We start from the raw sequence: 21,482 nt of genomic DNA on the forward strand, positions 1-21,482 counted from the left end.
ACTGGCACAACACTTGCTATTATTTCTGCAGTGACAGTTTATACAGTGACAAGTTGCATGATGTAATGTTGAATGTTGCATGTTTTTTAGAGAAGAAATGGTACTTTTCCATCTCTCACTACAGGAACAGAGCTGCGCATTTGTTTGCTCCCTTGCAGTTAACACAGCTGTGTGGAAAGCCAAGGTTTAATGTAGCTCTGCACAGCATTGTGCGGAGAAGTCAATAGATAGCGTAAGGTGTCCCTGCCCACAGCAGGGGGGGGTTGGAACTAGATGATCTTAAGGTCCTTTCCAACCCTAACGATTCTATGATTCTATGATTCTATGGGAGCCATCCATGTGAAACAGCATCTCAAACCCTGGAAAGAAAACTGAAGATGCCTTAGGTAAAGAGCTGTACCTTAGTGACCTTTGGCTTCTAGGCTCTTTCTTTGGAGATGTAGTTCTCTCTCTTGCCACAAAATGAAACTAGCTCAGCTGACTCTGCTGTTTTTCTGCTGAGCTCCAGCTACTACTACCATTCCGTTTCTGACTTTCCTCCTTCCTTTCACTAGTATAACCTACCCTGCTGGCTGACTACTGGAAGATATTGCTTTTGCCCCTAAATTCTTTCTTCCATGGATGTATTTTTCTTTCATTTCTAGGTAAAAATATATTTTTTTTTGAAATCATCTCTGTTGCTGAAGTTTCAGTTACACACAGGCTAATTCCTGTACTCTTCAAGATCAAGATGGAATTTTCATTCCTGTTTGCCTTGCTGAGGACTAGGCCCTAGTATGGAGCATTTCTTCTTTAAAGAAAAAACTTTAAAAGGGGAGAATTTCACTCTTAAAATTAATCACCATGGCAACCTCTACAGTGAATTTCCAAACATAGGAAGTTGCCTTTAAGAAACATGCTCGTCTAAGAGAAAGGTGAGTTTTTACAGCTTCTAAAATTGTTCCCTAAGAATATAAGATTTTACAAGAATCAGTTAGAGGGACTTTTGTAATGCAGAAAGGAAAAGTTATACGATCTTGATTATTTGGGGTTTTCTTAAGGATGCTGCATGCTAACTAATCTCATAACGCTGGCTTAAAATAGATTTGGAGAACTAGATAGAGCCTGGCAGTGATACTTGTGATATCACTAGATATCATCTAGGTGAATTTATGGTTAGCAGTTTGATAATGTTTCCCTCATATTTAAAACATTATTTTTCCTTTTCCTGGTTCTGGGCTACCTTTTCACACATATTCAAAATCTTATTGGAGAGCACTGTTGTTTTTTAAATAAAGAAAGTGAGGTGACAGAGTGGGGGGGAAGAGAAAACAAGTTGCTGATGCATTAAAAGAAGAAAATCCCTTACACATTACAGTAAAATGTAACTTCAGCACTCATCTCTGCGTTCATTAGATTGCTTTCAGTACTCAGATGGATTATTATATATCCTGTTATCTGTGTGTGTTAGGGCCAAGGAACATGGAATTGGTTTTGCCATTGGAAATTCCCTAGTGAAAATATTGTACATCAGATAAAACCCTGGTATTCTCCCTGAAATGGGAACTCTGGTGTTTCATTTTGAAATTGCCAAAATAAAAGCATTTTAGAATGAAACTTTCCATGTCCAAAGGAGGTTGGAGACTGGGAGAAGGCTCTCTACGGAGAACCTTAGTCTTAGTGCAGGTTTTGGAGGGTGGTGGGGAGGCTGATGGACTGGCAAGGGACAGCTGCTTTTAACGGAATTGCAGAAATACCACAGAAAACCTTCTGCTAAAAAATTCCAGTTGGCTCCACCGAGGTTGAATATAATGGTTCTAAAGTTTATCAGGGTGAGGGGGAGTGTTCCCCTACTCACACAGTGGGCAAAAGTGCAGGTCAGAATAGGACTTCCCTTTTCTCCTTCCATGCCATCTGTGGTTGTAATGGCGAGGTCTTGAGCTGCCTACGGGTGGCTGGCTGAGCCACACTGCTGACATCTGGAGCTGCATGGTGGGCTTCAGCTGGGAGCTTACTGCCTGGCGTTATTTAGCTGTATGGCCACAGTTCGTTTGTATTTCAATGATCTTGTCCCCAGGGTGGAGAAAACAAGCTAGTTCTGCTGGAATTAGGGCTGGATGATGCATGTCAGCACTCCAGAGGTATTTCTCTGTGTAGTGCATATCTGGAGGAAACAGATTATAAAGCACCTTTAAGCAGAGGAAACTTTTGGAAAGACTTTTTAAAATTTATTTTATTAATCTAATAACTCATTTAAAGGTGACAGCCTTAAGTTCAATACCTCAGTAAGTCAATTAAAAGTGCAGTTAAAAATAAGCTCAATTAGTGAATTATTCGTGTTATGTAACATCTTTAGAGAAGTTTAACTTTTAGAGCAAAGTTAGCAGTCAAGCTAGTAACAGTTATCTGAAATGTGTGTTCTTTTGAGATGTCTCTGCTATCACGCAGTGATATTTTTATTTCATGTGAAATGTGGGTAAGTAAAAGATTGCCTTTTGTGCTTTTGTAGTGGAGGATACGATCAGTGAGATCTGAAGGGTTATTTTTTTTGTCATGCATACAGGGTCCTGTCAGAAACTTGTTTTTAAATTCCAAAGTTGGCTGAAAGCTTGACAAGGTGTTTCGTCAGGAAACAGCTCAGCGGGTGGTACCTTTACAAAACACCACTGAGGCATAGGATAGTGTCTGCAAGAAAACTGACCGCAGGTCATGCCAAGTGATTGCAAGTTGAACAAGGATCTTTCAAAGGAGAAGAGACTGTCGTGAATTACCATAAGTTTCTGAAAAATTGGATACAAGCTGTCAGATATTTTCCTTCCCCAACTCTTCTGATAGGTGTGATTATTGCTAGGTCAAAATATTTCTCATACTATCCATTAGCACATACCAAAACTCAGTACATAGTCTTTTTACTGAGAAAGTTGGGTTTGGGTTTTGCAGCTGTTAAAGGTGCATCTTTATTGACATGTTTTTACAGACAACATATGTTTGTTTCTATAGAAATGGTGAGCAGTAGTTTTAAAATTAAGGAGAAGAGCTGTGGCACAGTGCAATGAGAGGGAGAAAAGAAATTTGTTTCATACATTTAGAGTCTCTTACACATGTATAAATTAGAAAGAAAGCAGTCAGAGATCCATCACTATGTGTGAATTAAGTACTTATATAGTCTTTGTATTCACTGAATGTGAATTTAATGTCAGGGAGAATAATCACTGAATTCTAAATTATGGATATTCACAGAGACTGGATTAAAGTATCTGCTTTGAGATTATTTTTTTTTTAATTTAAGATAATATATAAAACATTTTGACATTCACTGTTAAATTCTAAGAAGGAAGAAACGGTTATGGAAACAATAAAAGCACCAAGAATCTCAAGCACATTCGGACAGCAATTTTTAGAACTTAAGAACCATCATTTTATTTGGTCGAATAGTTAGGCAGTGGTGTTCCTCTGGATAGCTTCCCATCCCTCAGGTGTGTCTACTGCACCACTCAACTTGGTGTCATCTGCAAACTTGCTGACAGTGCACTCAGTCCTCCTATGTCATCGGTGAAGATATTAAAGAGTACTGGTTCCAGTACAGACCCCTGAGGGGCGCCACTTGTCACTGGTGTCCATTCAGACAATGAGCCATTGACCACTACCCTCTGGATGCGACCATCCAGCCAGTTCCTCATCCAACAAACAGTCTACTCATCAAATCCATATCTTGCCAATTCAGAGAGAAAGATGTTGTGGGGGACTGTGTCAAAGACTTTACAGAAGTCCCAATAGACAGCATCCATTTTCTATTTTGATTGGCTTAGGTTTACATTTTTTAAGTCCAGGTGGAGACACATAATTGAAAAATGTCTTATAAGAGGAATAATTTTGACAGTTGCAAAGGCAGGAGTAAAACCATAAATCCAGCAGTTTATGAAAAAGGGAGAGAGTATAACAATCAGTTCCTTGTTGTGACTTGATCACTGAAGAAGGTATTGTAAGTAGCCATAAAATGAAGACCATGCCCAATTTTCAGCAAGGAGAGATGTTGCATAAGGAGACTGAAACATTGTGAACATTACTAGGATTTGAGAAGAAATATTCTCTGATTTTATTCTTATCTAATGTTTATTTTCTCCCAAATCTTCATGCACTCCAATTCTAACTCATCTGATACTTTCACTCCTAGGCACATATTGATTGGGGCATTAAAATAATCTTTGGAAATCTATTTCCAGATTGCTGTTCATGCGATTGTAATCATGACTGCTATGATCCATTAATAGTCTTTGGAAGCAGGCTGATATTGCTTTGCAAGTGAAAAAATATGTTTCTGGTTGGTGGTTAACTCCTCATAGAAATTGACCAAGAACATTGTCTCTAAATCCAGCCATATCAGGATTTAGCCTTGTATTCCTACAGGATTTTGAAGGAACAGATGAATGTAGTGGGACCCATGTTTTTCAGTGCCATTTCAATTCTGAGGCTTAGATCTATAAGGAGGTACACATTGTTCTTTCTTTCAGGGAGTATATAAGACAGGTTTATGTAGTTATGTCTAACCAGGCACTCACCCAGGGATAGAATGAGGTTGGTTGGTTGTGGTGGTTTGTTTTCATGGTGTTGGGTGTTTTTTTTTTGTGGGTGGTCTTTGTTTTGTTTTATTTTGGACTGTTTTGTTTTTGTTTTTTTTTTTATTTTTGATGGGGTTTGGTTTGGTTTTACACAAAAAAGGATTTTGTATTTGGAAAGCTTTGATGTTATCTTTTGTGGTTTGTTTTTTTGTTTGTTTCATTTTGGTTTTTTATATTGACTAGGCTGCCATCAGGTTTTTTTGAGGTATAAATGCCCTATTAACAGACTTTGCTATTACCTTGGTTTCTCAACACACTGCTGCTCCTGTATTTGAGTTTCCCCTTTGTAGGTGGTATATCATTGTAGGAGCAGAGTTCACAACCAACTTAAGTCGTTTAGATACTGTGTGTTGCTCAAAGGCAGTTCCAGTTAATGACATGTTAAGCTCTTCTCAGAAACATTGCTAACAAGTTTCAGGATTGTATAGGCAGTTCTTCTGATGAGATTTCAGTTTAGGAAGTGTTCATAAAAATTATGTTCTATGCATCTGTTTAACTGCGAGTTCTTGACTCTTGGGAAAATGATATCTGTGAAGAGAAACAGCCTCTTTTCCTCAACTGTTGCGTTGTTTTGAATCCTTTGGTATTCAGAACAAATTCAGCATCATTCTTCGACTGAAATGTTCTTACAAATATAACTTGCAATATACATGCAACACTAGAAAATACAGCTTGCAAATATTTGCAGTATTTGTTAGGTATTTTTTTTTAGTTTTTTTTTTTGTTGTTGTTTTGCTATCTGTTCATGGTTTTGGAAATGAATGAACAGTACTTGGACATGGAGGGTAAGAGAGATGAGTGAAGGAAAGTTTTATGAAAGAGTATTTGTGAATGTCCTTTCATTGGGAAAACATCAGTCACAGGAGCTAAATTTAGGCATATGTTTCTTTTCATGGGTTTGTTCTATAATCAGACTGGTTTAGGTGTATTCAAACAATTTGCATGTCTCCTGTGCCTCATCTTAACCTTTAGGAACATCCAACTAACATCCAGTGTTATATGCAGTGCATAAAACATGGCTTACTATCTTGCATACTCTACATATTTTTCTGGATTGCTAATATATCAGAAAATTCTTTGTACATGAAAGAGTGGTGGACCTTGCCCTTGCACATGGCTGTTGTTCAGTCAACAAGTTAGAGCATGGGATGCCTTGTACTGAAATTGTATGTTATAGACCTCACATCCTCAAATGTAGTTACTGTATTTTTAGAGCCTCCTATAATTTCTTCTGATTCTGCTATAGATAGAGAAAATAAAATGGTATCGGTCAATAGAGCACTTCTTTCCATCTCTATATACTAATCTGCCAAATTCAGTCATTACATGATTACTGTTGTCTTCCAGACTTTATTAGTCTTTGATCAGAAATACAATCTAGCTCGGAAGTGAATTAAACAAGACCTGGGCTTTGTTCAATCCAGATCACCATAAATTGTGAACAATCAATTGGATCCCTATGAGGAACGTATGAATAAACATAGCAGGTTTACATATTCTTTTCAATAGCATCTTGATACTGTTAATTGCTTGGAATCTTGCCAGAAGGATGAGGTGGCAGATGAACGCAGATTTTCACTGGTGTCTGCTGCACACTATAGCTGCCATCTCCACTGGGGATCACCCTCACTTTTTGACCATTTAGAAAGCTTGGCACCATAGCTTTATTATAACTGAAAGCATTATTTGCAAAGAGTGTGCTGGAAATTAATGATGCACGAAAGAAAGACAAGTGGTACACATGCCTCAGAATTACTGACACAACTGGCCCTTGTTAACATGTCTTTTGCATAGAAGAGGCTGATTGCAGGCTTAGGTGTTTCAGTAAGCGTGACTGTGGAGGCTGCTGCTTCTCCCTAGCAGAGTGATGCTTGTTCAAGCTCTGCTAGAGCATACCACAGCATGTTGTTCTAGCCTACAGAAGTCCTTTCCCCAGGTAGGGGTGAGAGACGCTGGGCCTCCCTCCAGCTGGGGTCCCATGTCAGACCCTGAACGTGTGAAGCACTGGAGCCTGGGATGTGCCTATGGGACGCAGGCTGTAGGAACAGCATGTATATCCATGATAGATGGTCATTTCAGAGGGCAAAAACCCTGCTAGGTATTGGGCTTGACCCAGCAATTGTGACATGTTCAGTCAGATATGCATCTGTTCAGATGCACATTTACTTTAAAAGTATTTTATCCAAGCAATATGTCCCATATTGCAGTAAAGTGTAAGATGATTCTTTCCATTTGGGGGAGGGAAGAGAAGTAACTTATGTTGTCTTGGGACCTGCCCCTGAAGACATTGGCTGTATAGGGTCTAATTAAAATTATCGGCAAAGTAAAAGTCAATTGATAGTTAATAAAACTATTTGCAGGAAGAGAGCATTTTGACACCAAGCCTATAAAAGCTGGGGCACAGGCTGGGTGAAGGCAGGAGCTTATGTTTGACCTGCTGCTTGTGGGTTCCCTGGAGAGCATGGCTGGGGCTGGCCTGGTGCTGGAACAGCAAGAGAGTACCAGTGGTGAACCAGACCCCTGAAACAGGATACAAAAAGGAAAAGTTAAATCAAGCCTAGTTGCCATGTTGAAAATCATTACTGTCTTCACTGTGGAGGCAGACACATCATATCCTGAGCCCTTTTACCCATCTGAGAAGCTTCCTGGGTCTTTTCCTGTTTCACAAACGATATTTCAGATTGATTGCACTGTTCTGCATTACAGAAAATATCTGATTAAATGAGGGAAAATGAGACTTGCGGTACTTAAAATGTAGCAGTTGACATTCACGCAGCACAATTAAGATGCAGAAAAAAAAATTTTCTTCTTTTAAATCTACTTACATTCAAAATATACCTGCATGGAAGTGCTTCACTTCATTCTTCAGCCAGTAAAAAGCATCTGGGACTTGACTTGGCACTTTGGTTCACAGGGTATTGTGGCTTGTCCTGATGTTTGTACCACGTATCACTGTTACTAGATGTATATAGACAAGAGGTGCAAAATTAGTGCAGATGTAATAAGAATGCTTTTGATTTTGAAAATCGGAGTAATTGCTAGTTGTTAAGAAAGAAACTAATTTTGAATGCTGTGCTTAACACAAGTGAAAGTAAGTTTTAAATCATCTCATTGTTCTATTTTTGGCTAGTAAATGCTGTGCATTTATAGTAAAATGAATTAGACAAGAGTTACTGCATAGTTTCCAAATCAGTAAGTGCCACTTAAGAAGAGAGATCCAATAGCTATTGGCTCAAAAAAAAAAAAAAAAAAAAAAGAAATGCTGACATGACATGTTGTTATTTATTCTGATAGAAATTGAGATATGAATCTTTTTTTTTGTATGAACCTACATTCATTCTAGCACAAATCTATTCCAACTGCATATAGATATGGCAGAGAAAAGCCAGAATGTCTAATCCACAGAAATACCAATATTCTTGCATTTTTTTTCACCCTTTGAATCTCTTTAAAGCACTTTCTGAAGTCACTCTTCAACATAATCCTTAAAATATTTTTATAAGAATTTGCTTCTGGATAGTTGAAATATTTAATCTTGTTTGGACTTCTCGTTTTCACTGTGTTTTGTTTAACTGTTTTTCTGGATTAAATTTTGATGTTTTGAATTATTTCTTATTATTTGGATATTACAGTAACATTAATGGGTGATTGGTATTACAGATGGTGTTTTAACTATTGAAATAATAATTGTTTTTTGGCTTGCTCAGAGGCAACTGGTATTCTAATTGATAATTTATATTCTATTTGACCAGTTAGATTATACTTTTCATAGTGTCAAGTAATTACAAAGGAAAAAGCCACAATATTCCAGTCCAGATGATGACAGATTCATTTTTCTAAACAAAAATTTTGACAGCAACTCTTGACTTTGGGACATTTTTCTTTTCCCTTAACAAATTGGCATATTTTTTTTTGACAAAGAAGCATTCTACTGAAAATGTTTTATCAGCCTCGGTTTTTGATTTCTATTGTATTTATCAGATTTCAGGACAAAATATTTTCTCACTTCTATTTTCATACTGGGGCAAGCAAAGAAACTTTTAAAAATGTTTTATTTTTTTTAATTTTTCATCAGAATGTGGTTCTAATATTGTCAAAAGTCCAGTTGTAACAATAAAATAAATCAACAAAAATGCAGGCAGCCCCAGTAAGAATTCAGTCCTTTGGGATGGTGATAAATAAATAACACTGCTTGTAGCTTGCTAGGTGAACTGAAAGTGGGCATGTTTTACACACAATTTTGAGGCATTTTTCCCAATAGTCTAGAAAATATAGCAGCATGTATGGACTATACTGTGTGTTTTCTTTTTGTAGAGAGGAACTAAATAATGAGTTGTTAAATATAAAAATACAAGAGTTATAATCAGATTAGGTATCTTGGGGAAAAAATCCTTCCATTTATTCACCTGGGCTGGCTCATACAATTTGTGTAGGCAGCACCTTGCATTTGGCAAGATGATTCTGTAACAAGCCCATGACTGTCACTGATAAGTCAACAGAAACCAAAACCAGCTTTATATTCACTGAATTAAGCTTTTCTCTTCACTCAGGCCTAAGGAAGACAAATCATTTTTCATACTGTTCTGTAGACCATTAAAGAAAGATTATTATGACTCTCTCCAAGATATTTTCATGGCTTCAGGTTATCTTGCATCCCTGTGAGCACTATGGGAATTTTTCATGCTGAATAATCACAGTTGAATGCTAGCTTGTAATTTAATAAACCACCTTCGGGGCTATAGAAACAACCCTTTGATGGTAGGCCTAAGGTAAGTATGATCTTTTTATTCATTAGGACTTTGTCAGATTTAAATTAACACTGGCTCTGAATGCAGTTATGCCACACGTAATGTAGCCACTTCTGTAGGGGTGAATAAGCTATTCTTGCCTAAAGAACATTTGCAAGTGTAAACACACATCCCCCTGGAGTCCTGCTCCTTAACTCTTCATTTATAAATCAATGCAGACAAAGCTGCATAAACTCCATGCGTACACAAGCCCCTTCTTCATGGGTCCTGGTTCTAGTTCAGACACACCTGTGATCACAGTTCACAATGCAGATCCTAACACCTCCGGTGACTAGCAGGCACAGGATGGTGCTACCCTTCTCCCACTGAAGGAGGGTAAACAGAAAAAAAAATGTAGTGACAAGTAATGCATCTTTGTGAAGATTTGTTTTGCTGATACAAAATGGCTGTATGGTGACGCTCTTACGGAAAGGATAAACATGAGACCTAGAAAGCAACTGAAGTGGAGAAAGATGAGATACACAAATGAATGAAACAATAAAGTATTGTTTCCTGCAGATTTTGCTTGACATAGGGACCTCAAACAGGCGGGTTAACAGGGAGATCCCTGTTTCACTGGAAAATTGCCTGAAGTGCTGGCAAATGTGACAGGGAGGCAGAGTCTGCCTAAAAGTGTCTTGGGGCAATTGAAATTACAAGGGAAAGAGCAAAACTAGAAACATCATTGTGCTCCTGTGTAAATCCTTGTTGAAGGCACAGCCTGAACATCATGAGCATTTCCGGTGTTACTTCTTGAAATTTTCTTTTTGTGCATTTTAGGTCTTCATTTCTTGAAAAAGCAAAGGAACAGAGAAGGGGTGACCAGGGATGACTGGAGGTATACAATACCTTATCGGTGAAGGCCAGCAGTGTAAACCAGGTCTCTTGAACTTGGGAGAGAGGCAATAGGATATCATGAGTGGAATAGGGAGGTAAAGGGAAGTGGTTGTTCATCATCTCTTTAAATATAAAACTTTGGGGATGACATTTTTCAAAGAGCTGTTCCTTCACAGCATGTGTATTTAAGCTTTGTGGTTTCTTTCCATGGAAAAATTAAATATGCTAAAAAAATACATACATTCAGGAGCCAGCTGGACAAAATTTTTGATAGAAAATAAGGGGGGAAGTAGCATTTTTGGAATAGTTTCTGAAACTACTATGGGTCTTGAAAATCCTGCCAGCTCTCCAGTATTTGGGAGGGAGTGACAGGGAAGAGCATGCAAAGCTCAGAAAACTGAGTGTGTGTCAAGATGCACAGGTTAGTCTTTCTGTCCAGCCAGTCCAGTTTCAGGATAGTTCTATAACTAGTAGCATTTCCATTTGTTTACTTAAATGTTTTCATTTGTGGGGATTTTTTTACATCTGATGTGTAGTCAGAAGAGTTTAAACATTTTCAAAGATATACTTGAAGCATAAACTGGGCTTAGATATGACTTCATGAATCACTTGTTTCCGATGACAATGGACTTGATACTGTGTTAGAAAGGTGATATTTAAACTTCTGAAAAATGATTTAATCTAATGTGGGAATCCTAAAGCTGTTGTGACATTTCCCCCCAAAGTGTGGAGAGAGAAAGCCATGTTTTTCTGCATGTATTTGTTATTTAAGTAAAGCATGGGGGGGGGGGGGAAGGGAACTGCTTTTAGACTGTGCTTTGAGGCATGTGTACAGAGGACAGCAGATGAACTTTTCTCTTGTGCTCATTCATTTCCACTTAGGATTCAGAGTGAGCCCATCATGGTATCAAGCATTACTGTCTCTGCTGAGTCTCAGATGAAACTGGGTTAGCATGAGAAACCTTTTATGTTGCTTGCTCTTTTTGAGTTCCCCCTTACCAAGGCTAGCTTCAGAAAGAAAAAGCTGAAGCTGTCTGCAGAGCATCATTGACTTCAGCGGTAAATGTGACAGTTTGCACAAGGGGAGGGAAGGGTGCTTAACTTCTTAAGGTGGGCAAATTAGGTGGACTTCTTAAGGTGGACAAATTTCCTGGGTGAAAAAGTTGAAAGCAACTAAATATGTAATGTGCCCATTCATATACCGCACTTTAAAACCTCATTTTCCTCTCCCTGCCCATGCTTCCAGTGTTTCTTTATGACCTTGCTCATCTGTGCCTTGATGACTGCAAGCTTTCCAGCACTACTTTACTTGTCTAGGCCCTACATGACACTGCATCTGAAATTTTCTTCCTCACTTCTTGACCTGTACTCCCCTGCACTTCGTCTGATCTGAAAAAGGCCTTGAAGAAGGGTCTATCTCAGTCTTCTCCTAAGGCCTCCACACAGGGCTGAAGTAGAACAAAAGAACCAAATAGAAGTGAGAAATAGCTGGAGTCATTTGTCTACCACATGAGCACTGGCACTCTGATGATACCAAACCAAAATGACTTAACTGCACCTGCCAGCTTATTATCCCAGAGCAGCAGCTTATTAGCCCAGAGAAGGTCTACAAAGCAGGTCAGGGCACTTGAGGCTAATTAAGCACTATTAGCTAATGGATTGTTTATACAGTGTAACCCTGCATTGTATTATTACTGCTTACTCATGTTCATATTACCTCTGGATAGAGAGAGACGTGCCAGGAGGGAACCTACAACAGGAATTAATCTTTAAATAGGTTACCAAAGTTGTACAGGGTGGAACAGAACTGGAGCTGACCCAAACCTGACAATGCAGAGGGGTGTCTCCCTAAGTGGAGAAGTGTCTCAGTCCCAGCACAGTAAAATTTAGATACACTACCTTGCTGACCAGAATTCTGGTGCTAGAGCCATCTCCACCAGTGCCAGAGCCACTGCTCTACGCCCAGATGAGCAACACAGGCATGCTGGATAAGGTCCACTGGGTGCAGGTATTGCTCCGTGCAGAGAGGTGCATGGTGCACAGCACCTACTGGCCATGGATCAGACGACCAAAGCAGGTGCCCCAGCAGATGCCTTGGCAGAGACTTCTGAATAATGCAGGATGTGGTCGTTCATCACTGTAGCATCTGATGAGCCAAAAAAACCAAATACCACCATCACGTAAAACCTTGGATGCAGTCAAACTGTAGTGTTTTCTACTTTCAGTAGTTTGTCCCTCCTTTCTTTATGTTTCATTTTATTGCTTTTTGACTTGGAAGTACTTTAATCCTTCACTTTTAATGTTTTCCTATGCAGGTTTTATGTGGAGCATTATAAATTCTTCAGTGTCATAAGTATACTACCACTTTGTAAGAGGCAAAATATGTTTGATGGAAAATAAATGCTGCTTTGGAAAATTTATAGTAAAAAGACAAAACTGGGAGCAATAAATTTATAGTAAAAAGACAAAACTGGGAGCCAGAAGCAGGATAGAGGCTGCTCTTCCCTGCTGGCAAACTGCACAGCAGGGATGTGTTGGTAGGGAAGGAGTGAAGGTGTTTCTCTTACATGAATCTGCAAGCTCAAGCAGAAGCATCAGTGGAGAGCCAAAGAGCACCAAGAAGCTCCTCATGGAGACAAGAAGCTTGTATGAGGAAAAAAAAAAGGTAGAAACATAAGCAAGGAAGAGAAAGCCATGTGCAAATTGGAAAATACAAAGGATTTTTGCATGCAAGAAAGGAAGAGAGCTGAGTGATACATATAATACTTGAAGGCTCAGATCTTGTCCAGCTTCAAAACACTAAACTTCTACTTCCCACTCTTAAATACTTGGTTTGCAGCCAGCCAAGAGCAGGTGACTGAGCCCTGTCTAGAAGCCATTCCTCCACAGTAGTGAACAGTCAGCTATGGCTACTGGCTAGCATTGTCCTTCACTTGAATTTGCACTGCAGCCTGTCGTGGTTTAAACCCAGTCAGGTAATTTGTTCGCTCACTTCCCCCCCTTTCTTGCCCTCCCCCTGCTCTCGGAGGGATGGAGAGGAGAATCAAAAGAATGCAACTCCCACGGGTTGAGATAAGAACAGTTTAGTAACTAAGGTATAACACAAATCACTACTGCTACCACCAGTGATAATAATGATAAAGGAAATAACAAGGGAACAGAATACAACACCTCACCACCAGCCGACCGATAACTTTCCCCTCTCAGCCCAACCAAGCACCGACCGATACCTCCTCCAACCTTGCAGACTCCCAGCCCTTCCGGCTAACTCCCAGTTACCTCCTGGGCATGACGTGCTGTGGTATGGAATACCTCTTTGGTCAGTTTGGGTCAGGTGTCCTGTCTCTGCTTCCTCCCGGCTTCCCCTCCTCCCTGGCAGAGCATGAGCCTCACAAAGTCCTTGGCCAAACCAAAACATCGCTATCAGTTCTGTTCCCAGGCCGAAAGTCAAAACACTGCACTGCACCAGCTACCAAGAAGGAGAAACATGACTGCTACTGCTGAACCCAGGACATTATCCACCCCTTATTCCATACCATTTACGTCATGCTCAGATCCCACATTTTCAATATACCATCACTCTTATCTAAGTGCATGGACCAGTAGCTATAAAGCTGCTGCGTCCATCTGGTCCATGATGCCAGGCTCCATCTCTTGTAACAGTCTTTCAGAGCAGGAGAGACTGTGTGCGGTGTTCACACTTGTGAATAACCCAGGCAATAGTGTCCATTGTTAAGTCCACCCCTCAATCATGAGTCCATCTCTGTGTTGCATCTCTGCTCTGATGGCCTGAAGTGTCATGGGCCCACCAGGCTCAAAATAATTCACTGTCCCCTTCAGCAGTTTCTGCAGCTTGTTGCTGGGGACTCCATACAGCTGCCTTCCATCTCCGATGCTTCCAAAGCACTGGAGGGGCCCAGTGGACTAGATACTTGCCCATACTGTCCCACACACCCTGCCACTCATGACTGTCCAGCCTTGGAGAAAACCTCTTGGTCCCCCTATATCCTCGTCTAACCCCAGACAAGACCCACACCTGACTCTGCTTAACTTTTGAGATCAGACAAAATGGTTGTGGGTAGCACACAGTCTGTGTGTGTGCCAACATGCTGATCCCCATCACAATCAGCAGGCAGGTCCCAAGGATACCCAAAGGCCATTCAAAACCTTCAGACCTCTCTAACGATGCTGCTGTACTTGTCACTGAGGCTGGTGTAGCTGCTGTGCTTGCCGGCTCTCCCACCGCCAGCTTCTCTTTTCCTGAGTCCAGCTCTTCCTCCTCTGCCTTGCTGGGAAATGCTGCGTGGTCTCCTGCATCCTCCTGGGGCTCGGCGGGCGGCTTCCGGGGCATGCTCTCGGCCGTCGCAGGGCTGGGCTCGACCGCGGGGCTCGGCTGTTCCGCGGGGCTCGGCTCGGCCGCCTTCTCCCGCTGCTCAGCAGCCGCCTCCTTCTGCTCCTCGACCGCCCCGGCCTCCTCCACTGGCAGCCGTCCCCTCGCGGCCTCCGGCCCCGCTCCCGCCGCCTCTTGGTCCCCGGGGCCGCTCTCCTGAGCCGCTTCGGCTGCCGCCGGCTCCCGGGGCCGCTCCCCCTCGGCTCCCCGCAGCCTCACGAAGATGGAGAGTAGGGTGAGGGCCAGGCCGGTGAAGAGCAGCCGGACGGCCAGGTACAAGTCCACGGCCACGTCCGTCCCGCCCTGCTGCTGGAGCCCGCCCGTATTACAAGCCATTGCCATAAAGCACAGTGAGACAAGAACCTTAGCCCAGGCCCCACACTTGATAAACACTAACACAGCAAATACCGGCTCTAAGTAATGTACTGCATTCTGAAACTGTAAGATCAAGAGGAACAACTCTGAGAGCCAATAAATCAGCATTGTGACGAGTGACTATTAATCCAGTCAGATCTGTTGTTATCTCAACCCTTCGTGCCCCACGTTGGGCGCCAAAAAAGAACTGTCGTGGTTTAAACCCAGTCAGGTAATTCGTTCGCTCACTTCCCCCCCTTTCTTGCCCTCCCCCTGCTCTCGGAGGGATGGAGAGGAGAATCAAAAGAATGCAACTCCCACGGGTTGAGATAAGAACAGTTTAGTAACTAAGGTATAACACAAATCACTACTGCTACCACCAATGATAATAATGATAAGGGAAATAACAAGGGAATACAACACCTCACCACCAGCCGACCGATAACTTGCCCCTCTCAGCCCAACCAAGCACCGACCAATACCTCCTCCAACCTTGCAGACTCCCAGCCCTTCCGGCTAACTCCCAGTTACCTCCTGGGCATGACGTGCTGTGGTATGGAATACCTCTTTGGTCAGTTTGGGTCAGGTGTCCTGTCTCTGCTTCCTCCCGGCTTCCCCTCCTCCCTGGCAGAGCATGAGCCTCACAAAGTCCTTGGCCAAACCAAAACATCGCTATCAGTTCTGTTCCCAGGCCGAAAGTCAAAACACTGAACTGCACCAGCTACCAAGAAGGAGAAACATGACTGCTACTGCTGAACCCAGGACACAGCCCTAGGTCAAAACGGTGCTCGTGAGACATATTTTACTCTAGATTCTGCTTAATGTTGATAGCTCATCAGGTTTTCATCTCCCATAAGCTATATGTGCTATTTCCTATAGCTTTTCTACTTCTGATTTCCACTCTCTTTGTCTCTGTTTTCCTGCATGTTATCTGGGGATGTATTTTCAACTGCCAATATCTCTTTTAAGAGGACTTTCACCCACATGAAAACAAGGTATTACTGCAGCTTACTGCAATATTACTGTCTTACATTTTTGCAGACTTTTAGTTTAACAATAGAAATGTTCAAAGAAAAACAAGATCTAGTCTCTTTCTGGAAAAATCTGAAATGGTAATTAAATTCACTTACATCTTTGTCGTGTACCTGGTTCTCATGAAAATAATGGAAATTCACTCTCCTAGTCAAGAGAATGTCTTCTGAGAAGGAAATAACTGCAGTGGCAAGAGGAGCGGGGTGAAGAACCCCCAGTTATGTTGAATATATTGGTGACATACCTTTCGTGTAAAGTGTAGTAGTGTTTTGAGAACTATTAGGTTTTAAATATGTCCAAAAGATAATATGTAAAAATTCCAATAATGCTGGCACATTCTTTTTCATGTAGCTTAGTGTTGTAATTTTATAGTACCTCTCTTTATCGGAAGAAACAAAAGGTTGTGTATAACCAGAGTCAAGCTGTTGATTGCACATAATTTTGTATGTGCTCCATCTGCAAATTTTGCAGTTCTTCATGATCTGACTGCAGTATCCTTTATTTTGATGTCTGGAAAAAAAAGTGCTGCAGAAACTGTTTAGGAAGCTGAGTCACAGCTGCATGAGTGTTTATAGACTGTTTTCAGAACATGAAGAAGCAATTGAACCTCAGAGAAATGTAGCAGCCAGTTTATGTTTGGAACCAGTTCCTAAAATATATCACTGATTTCATGACCAAATGAAATCACAGCCTTACTGAGATGAAGTTAGTATGTGCTCATGCCAGATTCATGTTTAGCATTGGCAGAGTAACTTAGTGACTCTATTGTCGGCTTCCAAGAGATGATTGTATTAAATTATATGACAAGTGATGATAAAAGGAAATAAATAGTTGTGCTTGATTTTTTAATACCTTGGGCATAATTGAGCAATAATTTCAGCATCACAAGTTTTAGTGACTGCACAAGAAATAAAGGGCTCATTTTACAGCTGGGCTTAGCTGTTTGAAGCCCCTTATGTCTAAGCTATACGGCTAACACGATCAAAGAAGTGTGTTGTTGGCTAACATGACCAAAGAAATGTGTCGTCCAGGCATGCTCATTGTCATTCTGCTCTCATGGGTTATTATGCTGCCTTTCCCAAGATGGGGAAAAAAATGGGATTTGCTGGCCATACCAAAGGAGATATGATTTCAAGAGTCTGGAGACAGATGACAGTTACATTAGTTCTATAACCAGGATGTATCTGAGCAGTTGCTGCAGGTGGTCCTCATCCCTTCACACTTCCTGCAGGAGATCAGCTCTGCTGAAGTGCAGCAAAGTCATGTAGCAACTGTGCAGCTTCAATTCTGAATGAACAAAGACATCTTGAAGAAGACCAATTTGCACAGCTTTTCCTCATGTGCAGCCACACTGTGCTCATAATTTGCCTACAGAAGTGGCAGCTCTCTTTCCCTTGGTAGTATATTATAGGTAGAAGTGTATTAATATTTCAGGGATTCAAAGCCTCTTCAGTGACCTAGAGGTTCATTGTCTTTCAGTGTAACTGGAAGAGCAGAGTCTTTAAGGCAGTCTTGGACATTTCGGTGAGTGACCCCTTTCACAGAAATGTGTGATCTAGTCAATGATGTCTAATGATTTTGAGTTACTGCAACTTACAGTGTGCTTAGATCCACATTTCCGGTTTTTAGGGTCTGCTTTTTTATCTGTTTCTCAGTTTGCCCATTTATATCTAGTTAGGGTTTTTCATTTGGTTTTCTAAAACAAAGAATGGTTGCTGATAAAAGCTGTAAGAGTCACAATTAAATTAAGCATAACGCATTAGCGTAGGATTATCATTCAGCTTTGTTGCCAAAAGGAGATTGTCTAAATATTTTCACCAGAGTATGCTGAGAGTAGTTATAAAGTTGGAGCAATTGCATCAATGTGAATGTAAGGAAGTCAGAAACTGCATTCTTTACTGTAAAATGGTGTTTCTTTCTAGACTGTACAATAAATAGGCGCATAGGAAATGTCAACTTTGCTTTTCTGTTTGAAAAAGTAAAGCCTGTTTTTTCATCACAATTTCTATTTAAAAATTTGCTATGTGACAAAATTGAGAATGTTTGTGAAAGATAGTTTTCACTGTTGTAGATAATGTTTCACAGGACTGATGAAAGTGGAATTGTTTTCAAGCTTAAGGTCATGTTTGTTGTTGCTGATAGCCTTACTGTTTTTCTCAAACCAGACCTTGTTTTTTTCTTTAAAAACTAGTTACCACATGAAGCGTAGCATCTTTTCCATATGATGAGACTTCCTAACACTTGTGAATGCTCAGAAGAAAAAGAGCCATTATTGCCAAGTTCTGGTCCATCAATCAGAACACTGTCATTTAATAAACTCTGTGGTAGTTACCTCATTAGTACCGTCCTGTGTAAGCTGTGTGGGGTTTTTGAAAGAATGGAAGATAATTCCTCCTGCAGGCCAGTAATGCAGTAAGCCATGACTGTGTATTAATTTAAATATCTATTAGTGCGGCTGACTGATGTTTGCAACACAGCACCACAGATGTTCACATTCTTAATTTTCATAGAAAATTCTTGGTTTTATAGGTTGGTTTGGTTTGCCTTTTTCCTTCAAGAAGGCTGCTACAACTCCAATTTAAACCATGGCAAATTTTATATTTTAGTTATTCCATGCTGGTCTCTCATACCTAACAGTACTAATTCTTATTCCTGTCAGGTATAAGTTTGTCTATTCATGGGGCTGACAAGAGTGTGCAAATCTATCAGAGGAGAACTGCAGCAAGCTACCCAGTGTCACAGCGTCCGCCTGTGGTCGGGCATCCTTCACTCCCACAAGTCAGAGGGTCAATAAAAATGGAAGCCTCATCTTCTGGATCTAGTATTTTGGGAGTCACTGGTGGAAAACCAAAAATGGATCAGCCAGGTAACAGATGTGCCTTGACACCTTTTTAAGTTCCATTTCTTGTGTGATGTGCCATGATGTTGTGAAGTGGTATTATTAATAGCATCAGATCATGCTTGCATGGAGATCAATCTTTTGATTGTCAGAGCTATCAACTGATGTTTTGTCTACATTCAGTATGTTTTTGTCAGTTATAGATTATGGGGAGCAACAACAGTTGGGACATCTGAAAGTGGGAAATAAAAACGTAAGTTTAATCATAAAAACCAAATACAACATGGAGTGATATCCAGAATGTCAAAGCAGAGACAGCATCGGCTACTATTTTTTAATACTGCTCCCCCAATATATGTTTAATTCTGGTAAGCCCTGAGCTAATGGCAATGCTGTAGAGGCTGCAGGCATCCCCAGCGGAACTCAGTAATTGACACAAGTGTTGGTTTTGATCAAAAGCACAATCCAGGGCATAGATCAAAGTCTTGCTGTTAGAATGCAAACAAAAACTCTAGATCTGAAGGAGATTTTACAACATACATTAAATGGTTAACAAATTGAAACTTATTAAAAGAAAGCCAGAATCTCCTGGAAACCATCAAATTCTAATTGACACCTTGAGTTAATTCCTTGTTATGTTAATTGCCAGAGCTATTTTAGAAGAATCTTTTCTTATAACGGGACTACATTTGTGCTGGCCGTATTCAGGCATTCTTCATGGGAAAATTAAACTCAGAATTTCTTTCCTAAATAGAGCAAATTACAGCTGCTCATGAAGTCAGTTTTGTAGCTTCTATATTGAAGATCTTCCACAATCTTCCAGGGTTTCTGCCCAGGAAAAGTGCATGTTGCACCCTGTGTGCAGCTATTTGGGTGCCAAGGAGAAGAGTGTATTTATGTGAGACAGACAGTTCTGTGCACTGTCCCTTAGTGTACTTCCATTGCCTTGCAGATCTAGTAGTAAATAGCTTAAATTTGTAGAAGCTGAAAATTTAGGTTATTTTTTGTGGGTTGCTATGCAGGTCTAGTGCCATGAGTTTCATGCACACATACTATTTAGTCACCATAATCTTTGTCAATACAGATTAATTAAGAATTTACACTGACTCATAACCATATGCTTTATTTCAGTTCGTCTGTTCACTTGTTTGTCCTTCTATTTTTTCAGCTTCTGTGTTTTTTCTTTTTGTACAGAAATTAGTACTACGACTACAAAAGTGTTGTTACTGAAGATACATGCTCATGATTGCAGCATGCTAAAGGATTGACAAAAAAAACCTGCATCAGTTTGTGAAAAAATAGTATCTTGAATGTGCACAATAACTGTATTTATTTTGAGCTGCTATGCATTATATGTCTATGTGTTGACAGATGTGGCCTGTGCTTTAATATTGAATAATGTACAGGCAATGTATGCTGGTTTCTGGTTAAGAAAAAGATCCCTTTTCTACTAGACCCCAGAGGATTCCTAAAATGGAGCTCATTAGTGAGCATGATTTGGCTGATGATTCTCTGAGGAATTTAGCTTTCAGTACCGTCTTATGAGATTACTTTTGCCTGTTATATTCTGCTCTTTAGACAATAACAGCATCTATGACCTGCAGAGAGCATGCTTGGAGGCTTGGTTCAAGGTGGCATTTAGTAGTGTGAGCTTCACTGAAGTTAAGAGGAGTTAGTAGTACCCAGAGCCTTAAAGGCTGCAGATTTTTATAAATATGTTGTATGACAGGAATCTTCTCTTAACCAACTTACAGTGTCATTGTTTCACCTGGAATGAAATAATGTTTTTATTATTTGGGTCTGAGTGTTTAATTCTGTATACGAACACTAAATTTATCTCTGTATCCAGGTTAAATTACAACCATTTGAGTTGTACACAAGTAGAGTCTAAGAAAAATTATGGTCAGGCAGCAATAGTAATAAATAGCATTCCTAAGAGAAAATTTTAATTTAAATCTAAAATTGTATGTTATTCATTCTTACTCAGCCACTGATTAACAGCTGTATCTTCATAATTAGCCTTGTACACTAGCTGTCCAATGGCACCACCTTATCTAAGACTTATAAACATTATAAATAGTTATGGTATTTTAGAAAGAAAAAGTTATGACATACATTAACCATTGAGGTAACAGATCTTGCACCACCATTTTCCAATCTGTGCTCCTGCTGTTGCATACAGTAAATTTCTCAGGTTTTTGCTTGATCTAATTTTAAACAGTTCATACAATTTGGGTTCTTTCTTCTATTGGAGTGCTGTTATCACAATCAAGAAGCTCTCACTGTTGGAGTAGTATATATTATATTTAGTCTGAAATTTCCTTTGTCCAGTTAAAAAATACTCTGAACATGAAGACAGTCTAGCATGACAGGTTGTACAGAAGGGCATTTCTAATTTTTATCAATTGGAGAAGCTAGAACTGTGGAAAGAAACAATGTGTATTTTTTAACTCTAGTAGGATACCACTTCTGTTTTCTGCACGTTACTTTGTTTCCCTTGGCCACTTTTCTTCTTTTCAGAATGACACCTTTTATTATTTATCATGAATTCTTTCTAATTGAGAGCTGTTTCTTTTGAATGAAATTCATAGGTAGTTTCCTGCTAAGGAGGAAGGACTGTGGATATTGATCAGTATTACCGTGCT

General features: G+C 40.1%; 1 protein-coding gene across 4 annotated transcripts in view; it reads left to right on the forward strand.

Annotated features, from left to right (window-relative positions):
- LOC130607990 (anoctamin-4) overlaps positions 1 to 21,482 on the forward strand; it is a 192,781-nt gene that overhangs the window by 40,523 nt on the left and 130,776 nt on the right. For all 4 annotated transcript variants that reach the window (XM_057425557.1, XM_057425566.1, XM_057425581.1 and 1 more), the window contains exon 2: positions 18,658 to 18,864. In XM_057425557.1, the coding sequence (XP_057281540.1) occupies positions 18,795 to 18,864 (70 nt within the window). In that variant the 5' untranslated portion in view covers positions 18,658 to 18,794. The remainder of the gene's footprint in view (positions 1 to 18,657; positions 18,865 to 21,482) is intronic.

This window comes from Pezoporus wallicus, unplaced genomic scaffold (assembly GCF_028554395.1).
Source record: "Pezoporus wallicus isolate ANWC-B61680 ecotype Strahan unplaced genomic scaffold, APGP_CSIRO_Pwel_v1 scaffold_3294, whole genome shotgun sequence".
NCBI lineage: Eukaryota > Metazoa > Chordata > Aves > Psittaciformes > Psittacidae > Pezoporus > Pezoporus wallicus.